An 18,404-nucleotide genomic window follows, 5' to 3' on the forward strand; every position below is an offset into this window, starting at 1 on the left:
TATATCTCAGATACTGATTCACTTTCCCCTATTTAAGTCTTGTTTACCAGGGCAATTCTTACTTTTTTCCACTGCAGGCTTGTTGTGTCTGGAAGGTTAGCTATTCCTTTTTTCACAATTCGTCTCCAGACAACTTAAATCAGGAAGCCTCTGGTCTAGATCTGGTTATTCCTTCTCATTTTGTAGACATGCATAATATCAGGTCCTGGATCTAAGGCCAGTCCGGAGAATTTTGTTTGATCCACAGCCCTAGAGGTCACACAGATCGTGTAGCCTCAGCCAACACTGGGTTGGTCACTTACAGATGAAGACAGACACACGCTTTTAGAGGATAATTTCTCTCATTCTGAGATGGGTGAAAGGAACCACCTTTCCCCCATGTCTTGTCAGCCCTGCCGTGTTAGTTACAATGACTGAAGGAGCCTATGTGAGTGGGTAAAATCTAAATTAGGTGCCTAATCCTCAGCCACATCACGTCAGGGAACAGGGATCCCTCCACTGCACGAATGGCAAGTCAGATATCGTGGCAGTCTTGAAATGCTGAATGTTTTCTTCTCGCCCCAGTGCCTGGAGTCAGGTGAATACACATCTCCCTTATTTTCTTCTCAGTGAATTTCTTTCTGTCTGGCATTTGTGGTTGCAGCAAAAAACCCCGTCCAAGCATGTGACTGAAGTTGGGTGTTCATAGGCTCAAAACAGAATATCAATTAGCTCCCCGAGTAATGGGTTTTATTCTACATTCCCATGATTTTTTTCCAAAGCCTTGACTAACGATACCAGAACATCTGGTGTTGGCCACGCTTCACGTGGGAGGATTAGCTACAGCGTGAGGACTGTGTGTGCCAGCTGGAGACTGGCATCTCCCCAGCTCCTCGCCGGCTCCTGCTGCCGGGCTGCTCCGTGCACCCACTCCCGCAGCCTGACCCGCCTGGAGCCGGGGCAATGTGCTGTCACAGCAGGGTGTCCTGCAGGGGGTGAGGACTGGGATAACTGGGCGCTGAGCTGAAGGAGGTGTGGAAATGCAGCTCTGTGCTGGGAGGGAGCCAGAAATTAGGGCAGGGTAAGGGGTGCAGGGCTGGGGGAAGGCAGCCGCACTGGGATGGCGAGATGTTCCCGGGCTGTGCAATGGGAAATATCAGTAAAAGGCAGTCCCAGTCTGTGTTCAGTCCTGGACTGTATTTAGTCCTGCTCCATATTTAGGCTGGATCTGTGGGTGCAGGCTGTTGGACCCGTCTGTATTTAGACCTGGTCTGCATTTATGCCTGGCTGATATCGTTGCGCTGCTGGACCAAGCCATATTTAAGCCTGGTCTGCTGGCCCTCTTTGCATTTAGCCCCAATCTGTAGCTCTGGTCCACATTTAGGCCCTGCCTATGAGCTCAGCCTGTTGACCTTAAGCTGTATTTAGACCCACGTGGTTTATACTTAGGGCCTGTCTGTATTTAGCTCTGACCCATAGGCCCAGCGCGTTGGCCTGTTTGGTATGAAAGCGTGGTCTGTAGGCCCCATACCCAGGCCCTATGCATACGGCCCATACACAGGGGCCATAAGCAGGCCCCGTAAGTAGATCCCACACATAGGCCCAGTCTCTATTCAGGTCCCAGTGCCACCAGTCGAGGGCGAGCTCACGCAGCGATCGACCCCGGAGCCCCTCGACCGCCCCCGCACTGAGGCCTCCCCTCAGGGAAGCAGCACTTCCCCCCACCCTGCAGTGGTACAGTCTCCCCCCCCGCGCCGGGTCGGCATGGTACAGCCCAGACAGCGCCCCCCGCCGGACCGCAGTGGTATGCTCCCCGCACCCCCTCCGCGGCGGTGGTGCGTGCCGTGCATGCGCAGTGGCGTGGCAAGCGCTCAGCTGGGTTGTGTTTATCGCTCCGGAGCGCGGCGGGACGGGGGCGCCGCCGGGCCCGGGAGGGGAGCGGGCCGGGCCGAGCCGAGCCGAGCGCCGCTCAGGTACGGCCGGTGGGCGAGAGACCCTGTCCGCTGAGATGCGGCCGGTCCCGGCTCGACCCGACCTCACTGGGCCGCTGCAGCCCTCCCCCTACCCACCGCCTTCCCCCCCCCCCCTTCTCCTCAGCCCCGGCCGGAGCCGCCCCCTCAGGCCGCTGCCCCCCTCAGCCCTGCTCCGCGCCCTTCCTCCGGCACGGGGGTCCTGCCGGGGGTGCCCCGCGGTGGGGACACGGCCCTTCCCGCGGCCTCCCCCCCTCCCCAACCCCGCCTTCCCCTCAGGGTGGCCCGGGCTCCTCCACGGCCGCTGCGGGCTCGGCGGGACGCAGCGATGCTGTGCGGGGACCGGGGCCACCCGGGCGGGATTAAAGTGGGCGGGGGGAGGGGATCAGCATCAGGCTTTGCTAGACCTCCCTCCCACTCGCTCATCTCCGTCACTTTCCTCGGTAGCAGCCCGATAACGCAGGTAGCGGTGGAGCTATATGGCTTGGGGTTTTTTAATCTGTTATTTGAGAGGGTTAGAGGGGATGGGACTGAAATATGTGCCAATTGTAACTTTTATCGGTAAACATCCTCACCTTTTGTTATTTCGTCTGGAGCGTATGATGTCAGAGCGGGGGTTACCCTGGAAATGTGTCAGGGCGAAAAATTGCATTTTTGTGCCTTGTGTATTGTTTTGAGTCTTCCCCTGTGCATCTGCTGGTGTTTGCCTTGGAAGAAATTGCTTTAATTTCAGTGTTTTGTTTCAGGCGTCTCAATGCAGCTTGTCGTGTCAGGCTTTTGGTGGTTTTTTTTTTTTTTCCTGTTTTGTTTTTCTTAAAGGGGAAGATGGTACCGTGCAGTTGAAGGGATGTTTCAATACTAAAAGGCTGCTTGGTTTGATACCTGTGTGGTGTTCTGCCAACGATCATAGCTTTTGCATGTGAACTTTGTCCCTGCTCAGATTTGTGGAAATCTGTGCTTCAACTGGAAGCATGAAAAGTACAACTGTGCTAATAAAAAAATGTGTGGAGGAAGAGGATTTTGTTTCAAAAAGTTTGTTAAACGTAAGTCCTACTCATAGCCTTGGTTCCCACTTCCAATAGAAGGGAAACAAGGTTAAAAGAAGATGTGGAATTATCCGAAGAGGAATTTGAATGTCAGAATTCTATGTTCTGCCTGTAAAACATGTATTTTATTGGAAGTAAGCTAGTGTCTAGTAAAAGTAACCACTTTCAGAAGTCACTGGCACCTGTCACAACACGGAGGTTCCTTGATTTCCATTAGAAGAATGTCTTCCATGAACAGTTGTTGATCATATTGCTGAGCTAAAACCAGATCGGACCAGTTGTCACAGTGGGGCTTGCATGCATCAGAGAGAATTTGTTGGAGATCCAAAGTGGAACACTGTTAAAGACACAACTTTTCATTCATACTTTAAATCCAAAAGTGTAGATTTTTAATAGCAAAAAGACCTTAAGTTGAAGAAAAAAGCAAGTGTAAGAACAAAATACACAAAAGAAAGTCAAGGGATTCAGTAGCCTCAGGGAAGAGAGTATTTTAATGCAAAATGTTACATAAAGCATGCTGACCAAGGTATAAGCAGCCTTAGATGTGCAGATGCAATGAATTGATGTGTTTGTAAGAGGAGGGGAAAAAAAAAAGGCTCAGATTGGCTGATGAACCCACCTAAGCCTTCAACTTGGTGTGTTTCTACTGTGAAGGAATAAAACGCAATCATTTTTTTGTAGAGAAAATTAAGGAGTAACTATAGAAAGGAGAGGGGTGGTGGTTTTTTAAGTTTTATTAATGGTCTGATACTGGATTAATGTGTTTGAGACATGAATGTATTAAAAACGGGCTCGAGTTCCCTGCCTAAGTATATCCTGTTTTGTGTGTCTTTACAGGTAATCAGGGTGGTATGGTATTTGAATAACTGAAATTTCCTCAGACTCCTGTAGCTTTTCTTTGTTTCCTCTGAAAATGAAAGTGTATAATTTGCTCTTGCTGCATGTAACAAATAAACCCCAACAATTTAGCTGTAGGTAGATCTTCTGATCCCAGGAATGAACTCTAAAGCTGCTGCTTTTTCTGTGGTTATTGTGAGCAGAGAAAGGCATTGTAAATAAATGCATTTTTTTAAAAATCGTGTTTTCTGAAAAGGATTTTTTTTTAAGATATGGGTAGGGAAGAAAAGCTAGATTAATTTTGAATGATAATTTCTTCCATGTTCTTCTCCCACATACCTTTTTCTTTAAAATGTATAGATATTTTAATAGATGAAGCCTGTAGCCATGCTTAGTGTAATGCAGAGTCAAGGAAGGTGCTTGCTTTTTTCTCCCCCACACCAGTAAGCCTGAATAGGTTGCTGGAGATGATTGTGTCAGTGAAGCCAGAAGTGTTTGTAATTCACAAATCTGTCACTGAAAAGTTTCCATGTTGGGGGTTAGCTCATCTAGGACTTATGAACCTAAGAAATTCCACAGGCTTCAGTGGAAATTCTCTCTGCAGTTACTGTCTATATTGTTAAGGTTTTTTTAATTATGACGGTGGCTCAAGGTATAAAGACGAGCAGTGTGAAAGTGCGTTTGCTGAAGTAAGTAAGCTTGTACTCTAGGTCAGAGAGGGTGTTTTTAACCTCTGTGAAATCAGTATCCTGCTGCATCCTCAAAGAAAATGCCATTTGAGATTTTTCTGGTTCTTGCTGCCTGTGTTTTAGTCTCTTAATTTTCCCTTGATACTATTAGAGATAGAAAGTCTGCTTGTGGCAAGAACTCTGGCAGGCGAGTCAGGCTTGCGCTGTTGGTTGGATTCGCAATGAAAAATGACCTATAAGCATAGGAGCTAGAAAAATCCTTTCTATAAAAGGATTCAGTGATAAAACTGACATGCTAGTAAAATTTGGTAGTGTTTGAAGACAGGCATCGCACATTGTGATTTCCTCCCCCCCCCTAGTGTCAGGTACTACACGCCAGATCTGCTGCATTTTGTTTTTCATTGTTTGATTGGGGGATGGTGGTGGTGGTAATGTTTTTCTGATGCTTGTTTTCTGAAAAATACCTAAAGATCTCTTTCAAAGTACTTCATATACAGCAGCATAATTTAGTGTTCAAGTGCATGCTCTATACCTCACCTTCCTTTATTATTCTTTTAGTTTTAGTGCTTACAGAAAACTGTTGAAGATGGGAGGTGCAGTGAGTGCAGGAGAAGATAATGATGAATTAATTGATAACCTGAAGGAGGCACAATATATCCGGACAGAACTGGTAGAACAGGCGTTCCGAGCCATTGATCGAGCAGATTACTACCTGGAGGAGTTCAAAGACAATGCCTACAAGGACTTGGCATGGAAGCATGGAAATATTCATCTCTCAGCACCGTGCATTTACTCTGAGGTGATGGAAGCTTTGGATCTGCAACCAGGGCTGTCATTTTTGAATCTTGGCAGTGGCACTGGTTATCTGAGTTCTATGGTTGGACTCATCTTGGGTAAATACCCTTTCAATCGTGTTAACTGTTTATGTTAGAGTTAAAAAAAAAAAGATTTGAAATTGGGAGTGAAGCATTCATCAAGTAACGAAACTAAAAGGTAGCTAGGGAAGTAAAGAATGCATTAATCCAACAGGCTGATTTATCAGAAGTCTTGCTCTCTGGAACTGGATGAGATCCAGATTTCTGTGGCAGTTCAGAACAAGCAACGATGTAATTGCACGGGTGGCTGTAGCAGATTTCTGCAGGACTGGGCACAAATTGAGTTTGCTGCCCCCTAAGCAAAAGCCCAGCTTGGGAGCAGGAGTGGCATGTTTAAACTAGGATTGAGCATGCCTGCAGAAACCTGTGACTGTTGCTGCCTTGTTTGTTTTTACGCTGTCCTGTCTAGGCTGAAACATGTTTGAGATCCAATTTTGACTATTACCAACATAGAGGTGGGAATAGTGTCTGGAAGGCAGTTAGTGCATCAGAACCGACTTCATGACCACATCTACAGAAGGGACAAATCACAGCATCAAAGTGCAATTATAAATTGCAATTTGCCCTAAAGAGATAGCAAATGGCTATAGGGTATGTATTTTCCCTCTGTGGGAATGTCAAGAATTTTAGCTGCTGAAATGTTTGTTGTCAAGGTAGAGCTTCACTCCCATCTCCCGTAGCTTTTCATGGAATCACATTTGTGGTTTTCTGCTAGGTTTGTTGAGATTACCAAGGATGCCAATATGTAACTTCAGGGCTTTTGGATTCTTTTGAATTTTTGGGAAAGTTACTAAGTCAGTTCTGAATAAAGAGCATGAGTGCTGAAAAACTTCTCTGTTTTCAATTTATTTTTGCTGTTAATTGAGGTACAATGTGTGGTGAGTGTTCCCGATTCTTCTGAGGAGGTTTTTAGCATATCAGCAAGGGGGTATAAGGATAGAATACAGTTTTTTTGAGGGATTTATTAAAACATGCAGGCTATTGTTTGGTGTTGGGATTTTTTCAAGCTGGTCAGTTTTACAGCAGTAGCATTTCTTCAGTATCAGTGTTTCCTCCTACAGAGGAATTTTGCGTGTAGTTAAGAGCAAGTGACTCAAAATCAGTTGTGCAAAACAGCTTCATTTGCTGTCAGAAATGGCAGGTATAGGGTTGCAGTTCCCACTGAGGTACTAAGATAGCTGACCCTACACAAGCGCTGACTGTCTGACTCTCAGGGAGCAATCTGTTATAGGAAGTAACCAAAACTGTATCTGGTCCTGCTGGATTTTGCGTTGTTGCCTGTTACCATTATCCTAGTGTTCTCAATTTGCAGGTCCTTTTGGTGTTAACCATGGTGTGGAGCTTCATTCTGATGTGATCGAATATGCGAAGCAGAAATTGGACTTCTTCATTAAAACAAGTGACAGCTTTGACAAGTAAGAACGTGGAATGCCCATTGGGATTAATTTTGTGCGTTTGGCTTTAGTCATGGCAGTTCTCATTCCCATGTGCAGCTCTGGATTCAGGGTAATCTGAGGATTCTGGCTCCTTAGGCTCACTGAGCTGCAGTGTGTGACCTTCTAAGCGGATGTGTATTGTGGGGGAGTTTCAGAAATTTTTGCAGTGTTTTTAATAGCAGTGCTGCTGTTGCAGAACTTAGGAAGCTGAAAAAGGTTACTTATTTTAAAATGCAGTTGCAGGTAGCAACTTGAAACTTGCAAATAACAATAATAATGTTTGTGATTTGAGAGCATGCATAGTTATCAGAAAAATATGAACTGATTTCTGTGGTGGCCAAATACATTTTATCTGAGAAGAAGAAAAATGATGTTTTAAAATATGAAGGTAGTTTTATGATGATTAAGTTGGTACTAAAACTGCTTGGGATTTGATTTATGTTCTTCCTTAGAACCTCTATTCTGCTGCTGTCACAAGTAATAACTTTCCAGCAAGATAACCATTGCCAATAGTAGCCTCAGCAATAAAAGTTGTAGCTGTCATATTTTTGGATCCATCTCACAATTTGTTCAAACAAGGAAGTAAAGCATCTCTGGATACTTGATAGTCCTCCTCTCGTGGGAGGAAGAGAATTAAAGTCGTTACATGCCAGAATTTAAGCTACTCAGCCTTGTGCTGTTGCTGCTGTACTGGAAAGCTGCTGATGAGAGGGCTGTAATTTCTTGATGTTGGCAGCAGACTGAAAGTTTTCAGCATAGAAAGTGCTTGCACATAGGTGACTGGTTTTGGTTTGTTTCAGTCACATTGCTCTTGCTTGAATAGGTGCTTTAAGGAAGACTTTCTCTCTCCAGACAAACATAGCTATGGAGCAAAAGTGAGCTGAATTCAGAAATCAACGTGACTGGAAAATTGGCATTGCTGCAAGAAATGGCTGCTGGGTTATGCTGTTAGAACACCGTGTGCAGGAGCTGGTAGCTGGCTGCTCTGAATGTCTAGTACGCTTTGCAAAGGCAGAAAGCTTCAGGAAAGGTTTAGGAATAAATAGGTGCTATGTTGAGCTGCCTCGCAAGATACCAGTAGAAGAATGGATACGTTGTACAACTGCTATCAAAATCAGCCTGTAAATATGGGGCTTAAAGCTTATGTAGATTTTGGAGCATCTAAGAAAACCAGAAGCATTATAGAATCATTAATTTTTCTTCTAAACTGAATCAGAAATGCTATAGGCAAAAATTCTTTTTATGAAGGGTGAAATGGCAGGCTTTTTGCAGCTAATGGCAAAACTTCCATTGGTTTCACCAAAGTGTATTTCTGAAACATCATGTTATAGTTCCCCACAACATCTGGAAACCATTTAAAAGTTTTTGAAAACGCAAAAAAAAGCCACCCTGCTGCAGACTTTAAAAGACTTTAACATGTGGAATTACAGGTCTAATATTTATATTTGTGTATTATAACTGACTCAGCATCGTGTCACTGAAAATAGCTTGTTCTGAAGAGTTATGTGCAACTCAAGTATGAAATTATGCATCCTTATCCTTTGGAGATTTTAACCTATGAATTCTCACCTCCTTGTTCTGTGGTTTTGAGACTAGCTGTGGTCTGATAGTGTCTAGGAAATACAGGCTTCAGCGGGGAAATCCTGTGAAACTGTTTTCCAGTATTTTGTTGTTTTGTTGTTTTGGTTTTTCAGTATCACGAACATAATGCATTTGATAAATTGTAATATTCTTGTACGATATATGTCTTCATTTTCAGATTTGAATTTTGTGAGCCATCTTTTGTTACTGGCAATTGTTTAGAGATTTCTCCGGACTGTACTCAGTATGACCGTGTTTACTGTGGTGCCGGAGTACAGAAGGAACATGAAGACTACATGAAGAACCTGTTGAAAGTTGGGGGAATTCTCGTCATGCCTCTAGAAGAGAAGGTTGAGTGCCTTTCTACTCGTGTTTCTCTTTGTTATTCTTAATTCTCATCTTCCTTTAGTTAGCCCTTCTTGTAGCGGATTGGAGAAAGCATTAAGTGCACCAGTTTTCACTACGAGGGGCAAATGAACTCTGCACTCTTCATAATATTTAAAAAATTCATAGTTCTACTGGTCTTTGACATATTCTAATCTTATGCTGTTAATTATAAATTTACTTTCATGCTACAGAAGGATGTCAGCAAGGCTTTGTTCAAGTTATATAATCTAGTGTTGCACTTATGGTAAAATACACAATTTTGCACCCTAACTGGCTTATGAAAGAGCATGCAAGTTGCCCTATTTACAAGTGTCAGTGGATTCTTGTTAGTAAAAAGTGGGTAATTGTCCTGTGTGTGAACTCAGGATTGTAATTCATAATATCTTTTTGGTGTAAAGGTGTGTTGTTTTAATGGACTTGTACAGCTGAGGTGTAGGTACCTGACCTTTTACTTCTATCAGAGTGGTTGAGATGAGCAGAGTATAGAGTTTCTTCCCAGAGAGATGTAGTGCAATGAGTTAGTGCAAGAGATTTGAGCTGTAACAGGAATCCAATGATCAGCAGGCTTCCTTCAAGAGTGAAAGTTCATCAGTGACTGACATGTTTTCTCAGTGGTCAGACATAGCTCTTCTGGTTCAGAACTGAGGAATAACTGGGAAAGCAGGTGACCCAAACTGCCAGTGCCCATACTCTGTTGCAACAGATGAAGTTACTCTGGGCTAATCCTGTAAGGAGTTCTGAATTTTCTCAGAAAAACCCCAGTGTTTCTCCTTACTACCTAACTTTTACTGTTGTAGCTTCTAGAACTTTAACTGCTTGTCTGGGCAGAAAAGTTGTATGTTCATATTTTTGTTCAAAAATCTTACTGTAGTTCACACAATGGACAATAATCTTCTTGTTTTGGTTTAGTTGACAAAGATAACTCGTACCGGTCCTTCTGCCTGGGAGACCAAGAAGATACTTGCTGTTTCTTTTGCTCCTTTGGTTCAGCCTAACCATGCAGATTCAGGAAAATCAAGGCTTGTTCACTTGCGTGAGTACAGACATTCTTGAGTATGGGGGAGGTTTTTTCTGCTATCTGGCTATAAGCTGCACCTTCCTTCCTTAGATGTAACGTCCCTATGATTCCTTTCAAGGAAAATTACTCCAACCACTTCCTTCTTTGAACGGTTGCCTAAGTCTTGTATTGGATGCCAGTCTGGTTTTGAGGATATCTGCAGAAGCCTGGTGCAAGAATCAGAATTGCGTAAAATAGATTCTAAATACAAATGATTTCTTGTGAAATTGTACCTAAATGTTGTGGGATGTTTGGTCAGTGTTTTTGCACATGCAGACATGTTTCAGTCCTGAATTGTGTGCTATCATGGTTCTCAGGCACTGTGATGTGGTGATGGAAAATATGCAAGCAGTACCTGTGGACAAACATATCTACTCATAGGATCTCACTGCCCAGCAATTCAGAATTATCCTGAACCTCGAATGCTTGAGGGATAGAAGTTGTGTAATTTTTGGTTAGCTGTTTGAAATACAGATGGTATGCGGTGGCCTCAATCTTTAGATTAAGGCTTCAGTGTAGAGAGGCCTCCTAAGAACACGAGAAGACAGGATACTTCCATAAAGAGATTAGTCGGGCTTTGTTCTTATTCTGGAAAGGTGTCTTTGCATGACAAAGCGCAGCTCAGTAAGCAGTGCATCCAGTGCTATAAAGTCCACTAAGTGCATATTTCGTCAAACTTTGTATGGTGGCTTTGTAGTAAGACCTGCATGTATGTTACACGTGGGTTTTTTTTTTCTTTCATTCAGGTCACAGGAGTGCTTACCTGTCAGTAGAAGACAGGGTTTTTTGTTTATTTTAATTCATTTTAGTTCATGGATGTGTGTGCATCAATACATTTTTTTTTCTTTATGCTGCACGAGTTATGTTGTGTGCTTATGGGCTGGCAGCAAGTTAAGTGCAAAAGACAGAACAAGCTTCCACACCATTAATGTGGGAGGTATTTTCATACAATAACTTATTGTACGCTTCTATAATTACTTTCACCAAATGGTTTGTAGCCAGTCTTTGCCCATCTTCATGCACTAAGTCTGAAGCAGTTTTTGAAGAGCCTAAATAGTACTCGTGTTTTGTAAGTGGAGAACTTGCCAAAGCTGAAGTAACTTCACAGTAGAAAAATAATACTGTAGAAGAGTTTAGTAGGCTTCAGGTCCAGTTATCTACAGTAGGAGAATATATTTTGCTAAGTTACTAAACAGTCAGATTTTCAGTCACTAAGTCTGCATTCTTATAATCTTTAAGACTTCTGTATCTTAAAATAGTTGTGAGGACTTGACATCAAAATATGAAGCTCTGCTTTCATCCCATTCTTTTTCTTCAGTTAATGAGAGAAATGCATAATTAAAATTTGTTTGGAAAGTTACAATGCAGTTTATCTGAGTTGACAGGAGTTGAATAGAGCTGTTTTTGTAATCACAGCAGGGAATTCAAGTGGCCTGATTTAATTTGAGCAAATACAACTTTTCCTGTGAGTGCTCTTGAGGGGAGTTTCTCCATATCTGTTCATGGTTTTCATTTTGTTTTAGCCCCAGTGGCTGTTCGCAGCCTCCAGGATCTGGCTCGCATAGCCATCCGAGGAACCATTAAAAAAATTATACATCAAGAAACAATGAGCAAAAATGGAAATGGGCTGAAGAACCCCCCAAAATTTAAACGAAGACGTGTGCGTCACCGTCGCATGGAAACTATTGTTTTCTTGGACAAAGAGGTCTTCGCTAGTCGTATCTCCAACCCTTCAGATGATAACAACAACAGCGAGGATATCGAGGATGAAAGACGAGAAGAGGAAGAAACTAAACCCTCTGAACTAAAGCCAGATCCCCCTGTAAACTTTTTGAGAGAAAAGGTCTTGAGTCTGCCTTTGCCTGATCCCTTGAAATATTACCTGCTTTATTACAGGGAAAAGTAATTTCCTTCTTCGAGAAAGTGGGAAGTAGAAAATAAAGTACTGCTTAGGGCTTGACAAATGTATACCACTTGCTTGCCTGCTAATACGACCACCCGAGGCAGTAGGCTAGCTGGGGAATGTGGCTGCTGTATACTTAAACATTATAGCTTTTTAAAGTTTTTTTCTTCTCAGTTGTGTGCTATAGTTTTATCCTACAGCAGGGATTCCTTAGGAAGCAAGTTGGTGAAATGCTCAGCTGCTTACGGAAAGGAGGATTTAATTCCCTAAAACTAACTGCACAGAGATGTTCTAAAAATCTCATGGCTGCTCTACTGAATTGCAGTTTTTAAATATTCTTAAGCAGCTCCCCAAAGACCTTTGCTGTCTGCTCTCTCCCACTAAACCTGCCATGTGTTTACCATGGTGTGTGTTTAATGGAGGATGAAGATTATCAGTAAAAACTGACCTGGCAAATCTTGTTTCTTCCAGTAATCTGAAAAAGCACAACTTTTACAGACAGGAAAGAAAAGAATTTTTGGCATCTGGTCTTGTGGTATCCAGGTTCTGCATGAGAAGGAAAGCATCAGCTCACCTTTGGTTGGTCTCAGTTTTGCTTATAAACTACATATAAACTTTTCAGTAAAAGGTAAAAATATTTTACAGAATATTGGTTTCCTTAATGGGAAACACCTGTTCTAGTGCGTTAGTCTAATAGGGATGCACAGTTGGTTTGGGTTTTTTTTGTTTTGTTTTTTGTTTGTTTGTTGTTTTTTTTTTAAAGTGATGGAGGCAAGTGAAATGTTGCAAAGCTGATTAGCTTTGACAGGATGCTAGGGTAGTCAGGGTTGCAACGGTTGTCTCTGGAAATGTTTACAGAGTAATTCTGAATGGGGAAGAGGGTAGAGAGTTGGTGCATAGCAGTGAGTTTGTGAAAACTGACTGTGAAAGCAGAATCTGTGGATTTTGCTGTTGTGTGAGGTAACTTATGTCTGCTGGGCTGAACAGAGTGAAGTGCAGAGTGCGAGCCTGAGTGGAGTGGCGTGTGCCCAGTAATTCAGCCAAACGTAGTGTTGTGGAGGGTATGTAGAATCTGAAAACAGTCTAGAAAGCCAAATTGATGCAGTTCTTCTGTGTGTGCCCCTGCTGTAGCGAGGTGGCTACGATACAACTTGTGTACATGCAGTCCACATATAATAGGTGGAACAAAGTTGATCGACTTGGTAGGTTATTTTATTCCTGCAACAAATAAGTAGATGTTTTAACGGGCTTGTATAGAAGGACTTTATGCTCTGCAGTTCCATGGATGTGAACTCTTTTAATTTTTATTCCCAAGTCTTCCTGTAATGGTGATGGGAGGAGATAATCCCATTTAGAAGGGGAGGTTTACTTAGTTCAGCCTGTTTGAAAAATCTGCCTAAACTGGTAAAGGCTGGAAAGAAACCCTTGAGCTTTATCAATATGAAATATTTCTAAAGCTGGGGAGGTCATGAAAAACCCCCTCTCAGTAAGTAATAACGCTGTGTCAAGGTATTGTCCCATCAGAAGCACTTAAGCTGGTGTCACTCACTTTGATACTTTGATATCTTTTTTTTTTTTATGCAGTCTCCTCATTTTCTGAGGAGGAATGAATGAAGACTGTCTTGCCAAAAATATGCTGGGTTTTCTGAGACAAGGAGGCTCCAGGGAGACCTTACAGCAGCCTTCCAGTACCTGAAGGGGGCCTATAAGAAAGCTGGAGAGGAACTTTTATAAGGGCCTGTAGTGATAGGGCAAGGGGTAATGGCTTTAAACTGAAAGAAGATAGATATAGATTAGATATAAGGAAGAAATTCTTCACTCTGAGAGTGGTGAGGCACTGGAACAGGTTGCCTAGAGAAGTTGTGGATGCCCCATCCCTGACAGTGTTCAAGGCCAGGCTGGATAGGATTTGAGCAGCTGGCTGTAGTGAAAGGTGTCGCTGCCCATGGCAGCGAGGTTGAAATTAGATAATCTTTTAGGTCCCTTCCAACCTAAACCATGCTATGATTCTGTGATTAATGGTACTGAGTTGCACAACTTGCTTAGTGATAAATACTGTTTCGAAGTTCTGCGTGGCTTTGAAAAATAAACGGACAACTCCTGTATGTCTAAGCCTGCAATGGAGAATTCTTCCTTGCTTAATAGGCTTTTTGTATGTCCTTGAGAATATTATCTCATAATACGGTGTCATGTAGCTGCTGGCACATAATACAGTCATAGGCTGTGTTTTGCCTCCGGTTTCCTAAGTCTCCATGTCCAGTCTAAACAGTACCCCAAGCTATCTTGCTCCCTCAGATTTTTATTTCTTTTTTTTTTTTTTTTCAAATGGGGCAGTTCTGTGGCCACTGAGCTGATGGTTTCCTGTAAACATACAAGTACCCATCTGGCAACTATAATGAATTTCTTTCTACAACTGAAAATCCTGAATATGGTGGTAAACAGAGGCTTAATAGAATCTACGTGTAATGTTTCTCTGTGTTTCCCCAAAGGCTGTCACCTTCATTAGGCGTTTCTGCTTAAGAGCTGTCATACCAGGTGTGTGCCTTTCTGTATTGTGGCACAATTTCCACACCCCTACATAGTACAGGGTGCCTCTTACTTTAGCTACCAGGTCATCCTTTGGTTAATTACAAAACTTCTTTTAAAGAAGTTGCTTTAAAAGTGACATTAAACTTTGGGTTTGTATTAGTAAACCTTGCTGAGATTCTGTTAAAGCTGACCGGTTGAGGGAGAATTATCATTCACTTATTCCTGTTTGATTTTTTTTTTAAACCCTCATCCCACCCCCAGTTGTAAAAGATATTTTGTCAGATTTTTCACCAGATTTGCCTTTTTTATTACATTTGCTAGATTTTTGTAGCTTTCTATAAGATGCATAAAATACTGCTATTTTTCCTGGATAAGGTTGAATAAATAAATATATATACACAGGAAATTTATGTTCTGGGTTGTAAAATTGTCCTCTTGTCCAAAAAAAACCCACAGATCCAAACAAACCCATAGTAGAAATTTTATGTGTAATATAATTGCAAAATAGTATTGCTTATAGCCTGTAAATGAAGGGGAACTGTAAATACGTTTTCCCTGTGCACCAGCACTTGCACTGTAGTTTTGTATGCATTTCTAATAGAGTAATTGTAGCATAACTGTTTTTGTATAGTCTGCGAGCTGTCTAGGTATTTTACCTGCTTTGACTGTTTCCTTTTGTGTTCTAAGTAGTCTTCACTTTAATTGTATGTGAATCCTTTTAGGTTTCGATACTGCAGTAAATTTGCAGCAAGAAATGAACTTCAAGCTGCTTTTAATCATTGGTGTGTAAGTTGAAAAATCTATGTATAGAAACTAGAATTAAATTGGCCTGAGGCATGCAGAAGTGTTATGCAGTTTAAACTTTATCAGTAAGTGTTTCTGTATCAATAAATTCAGTAAAGACTTTTTAGCCTTCTTAACATGGCTTTGCATTATGTTGTGATTAGAATACTTTGTAGACAAGTACTTATTTCCGTAATTGAAGGTTAAGACACTAGAAAGAGCACGTAATAATATGGTGCAGGTACATAGTTTTAGATGAACTCCTCACAATATAATCTTTCAAAAGAAACCTGCCCAGCTGATGATTTCTAAACCTTTATGTAATGGCGTTGTGCAAGATGTATTTTGGAATTAGCACACTCAGCACGGATCTAGATTTAATATATCAGAACAGTTAAAGAGTGAATTCACTTACCTGGCTGTTAGACCAGTAGGCAGTAGATATCAGAAGGTTATTTAGGCCATTTCTGTACTTCAGGGAATTGCCTAAACCAGTGTTTGGTTTAGCTTGTTTAGGAGCTTGTCAGGAGCTTGTTTAAAGCATTCTGAACTGCAACTCTCCTCTTGTCTCCTGCGCTCTGTTTTGCTGATTAATTAATGCAGATTTTTGAGAGCTGGTGTTCAAGGCTTCCATTTCACTAGTATTGAGAATAATATTTTAGGACTCAGCTGTAATAGGAAACTGATCATAGTAGCAAATACAGCTGTTGCTAATTAAATGTATGTGTTAACCTTTATTCCTCAGGATAATCACCTGTAGTTTGTGTTTCTTCCTGTCATCTGTGTGTATGATAGATGTCATTTTACCAACTATAACATGAGACCAGTTCAGTGTTAATGTCTTCCTTTGTGTGATGCTTGCTGAAAAAAAAAAATCTTTTTCTGCTTTGGAAAGCCATGGATGTGTCATACAAATGGTATCAGGTAAATTAAATTTGTCAGGTAATGTTTATGTTCACTTCATAGTCAAATGTACAACACAGTTTCCTGGGAAGTGGTGATGAGCTCTTCAGGGCACCTACTCCAGTGAAATCTTGCTGCTGGGGCAGAAGTGATAGTTAAAACAAAAAAGGGTGGCGGTTAAGATCCCACACCTGAAAAATAAAACCAAATTTCCTTGTATTCTACCGGTGTAAAAGAGTCTGTCCAGCAGAGTCTGGAAATGCTTACGCGTGGAACACAAGTGTTAACTTTCATTCCTGTTACTCAGGAGTTAACTTTTGCTTCTTGTTCAGAGCTGCACACTCCTTTTTGAACATTTGTCATGTTGATGGAGAATAAGATAAATTAATGCAAGATGAAGGGATCTGTGATTGCTGGTGTTTCATAACATCTCACAAACATCCCATTTGTCACAGAGGGGAGATAAGTAAGGTATGTTTCAAGCTCAAGTGAAGATCTGTGTCTAAGTAGATGTATAGGTTGCAGAACTTGCCCTTTGCACTCGAATTATCCCCTGTGGTATGGCCGCTGTTAAATCTGGTTACTTGGCTGAAGATCCCATTCCTACAAAGTAATAGGCAAATACCCATCAATCCTTCGAGAAGCTGCCACCCACAGCACAGCCAGGCACTGAAATAAGATTCCAAAGACAGTACGTATAGTAACATGACTGATGCCTAGCGTAGCTCTCCTGTTAGCAGTATAAATAAACCTGGAAGGGATTTTTTTCTTTTTTTTTTTTTTTTTGCAGATGGTTGGTTTAGAGCTCAGAGTTTATGCACCAAGCTGTAATCAGAGGCAGAAGGGGGAAGCCTTGTAATTGTAAAGCAGCCAGATGTGCCAGGGAAGGTGTTGACGACTTTCCTAAATACTGAAGCATGGTTTGAAGAGAGCATTTTTGTTTAGTTTCCTGGAAATACTTCTTTACAGAGCAGCTCCTAAGTAGCTGTGTTACCCTGTCCTAACAGTGTTTTGGAAAGAGATAAGGGGAGAAATCAGGCTGCAAGAACAACTTGAAGACTTTGACATAACCTGCGTTGTGTTGTCTGATGCACATGAAGGAGGCACTTCTGATGCACTTAACTGCTCAAATTGGAATTTAAAAGCTGTCATTCACCTGGAGCAATCTGCTTTCAGCTGCCAATTGTTACGTAAAGGCTGAAGCAATGGGTTTTTCTAAGAAAGGGTTGGGTGGCCGCTAGAGGACACTCTACTCAAAACCATGAGTTGTGTCCACAGAGGGAGCGGGGAGGAGATCCGTGAACTTGCTCAGATTTCAAAGCTATGTCAGGGCAAACAAACAACAGTTTGCCTGGGGGCTAGATGCAGGAAACCTGCAGTGTAATGCCCTTCTAAAGCCGGAAAAATATAGCTTTTACCATCTATGACATGAAATTTGTAAGTGAAACTTCAAAACTCAACGCGCTCTCCCCAAATACTCAAGTGACAAAGAATTTGAAGGGAGAAGAGAACCGGGGAAGTTTAAATGTCACTCTTGTTAAGTACTGTTTTGTCACGTTAATTATATTGTAGTTTACAGTATAAAGCAGACGTGCAGGTTGATGGGAAACTTTTGTTTGATCTTCCAGGTAATGTGGAATGGTGCCATGTTTGGAATTCCTCAAGTACTTTTATATCCTAATTAGCATGAGTGTAAGGCATTAATGCTCAACCCGCACATTTAGGATCTTGTGTAGTAATAACTTAAAACCTAAGACAAGCTCTTTTCACTCTGAGCTTCTTTATCATAGTGAAAGGTGATTAATTCAACCAGAAACAAGTCTTCCCTTTTGCATCTCAAGTTTTATCATCTAATGGGAGAAGCAATTTGGGGTTTATATTTCCTACAGCTCAAACTCAGTTGGTTTCATTGTTTCTTTCCTTCTCCTCCCCTCAATTGCCTTTAATTTCTCCACAATCCTGACTTATTTCCAAATGACATCCTTGTATAAAGAAATTATACGAGCTAAGAGGTCTTTAAATTAATCAGCTTTTATTCTGCATAAGAAACTTTACAGAATGCATAATATCAGAAGGTTTTTTTTGTCTTTATTTGTGGTCTGATAGTAATCTCCCCTTTAAAATCACTTACCTGTAGCATTCTGTGCTCCCATCAATAGCTGGAGACAAATTTTTGCTGGATGTTGAAACTACTTGTAATAAGAGGCAGCCTCTATCCTAAAAGTCTTACTGCCTGATGCGTTTGACAGGCTGTTAGATAAGATGCTATCTTTAGTTTGTGGAGAGTGTGCTACGGCAAACATTTTGACATAAAAAACTTGACCCGGGGCCGTCTGCATCCTGGCTCAGCCCTGGAAGCACAGCATCATTTTTTTGGTCACTGTCCCCAGAGGTGCATTCTGCCTGCTTTGAGATAAATGCCTGAGAAG

The 18,404-nt window shown here is 41.9% G+C and overlaps 1 protein-coding gene across 2 annotated transcripts; it reads left to right on the forward strand.

Annotated features, from left to right (window-relative positions):
• The first annotated feature begins 1,833 nt into the window (after nucleotides 1–1,833).
• PCMTD2 (protein-L-isoaspartate (D-aspartate) O-methyltransferase domain containing 2) lies at nucleotides 1,834–15,209 on the forward strand. Of its 2 annotated transcripts, none has more exons than XM_075108433.1 (6): nucleotides 1,834–1,952; nucleotides 5,080–5,414; nucleotides 6,709–6,811; nucleotides 8,592–8,763; nucleotides 9,710–9,833; nucleotides 11,381–15,209. In XM_075108433.1, the coding sequence occupies exons 2-6, from the start codon at nucleotides 5,108–5,110 to the stop codon at nucleotides 11,761–11,763; spliced, it is 1,089 nt and encodes a 362-aa protein (XP_074964534.1). In that variant the 5' UTR covers nucleotides 1,834–1,952; nucleotides 5,080–5,107; the 3' UTR covers nucleotides 11,764–15,209. The 2 variants fall into 2 exon arrangements, with proteins under 2 accessions (XP_074964534.1, XP_074964535.1); XM_075108434.1 differs by lacking the exon at nucleotides 1,834–1,952 and adding an exon at nucleotides 2,769–2,992.
• The last annotated feature ends 3,195 nt before the right edge of the window (nucleotides 15,210–18,404 follow it).

The sequence above is a fragment of the Phalacrocorax aristotelis genome, chromosome 13 (assembly GCF_949628215.1).
Source record: "Phalacrocorax aristotelis chromosome 13, bGulAri2.1, whole genome shotgun sequence".
Lineage (NCBI taxonomy): Eukaryota > Metazoa > Chordata > Aves > Suliformes > Phalacrocoracidae > Phalacrocorax > Phalacrocorax aristotelis.

What these genes read in the sequence shown, in the direction of transcription:
- PCMTD2 (XM_075108433.1), top strand. Translation starts at nt 5,108, where the DNA reads ATGGGAGGTGCAGTGAGTGCAGGAGAAGATAATGATGAATTAATTGAT. An exon ending in TATGGTTGGACTCATCTTGG is followed by an intron (nt 5,415 to 6,708) that starts GTAAATACCCTT and finishes CTCAATTTGCAG; the next exon opens with GTCCTTTTGGTGTTAACCAT. An exon ending in ATCAAGGCTTGTTCACTTGC is followed by an intron (nt 9,834 to 11,380) that starts GTGAGTACAGAC and finishes ATTTTGTTTTAG; the next exon opens with CCCCAGTGGCTGTTCGCAGC.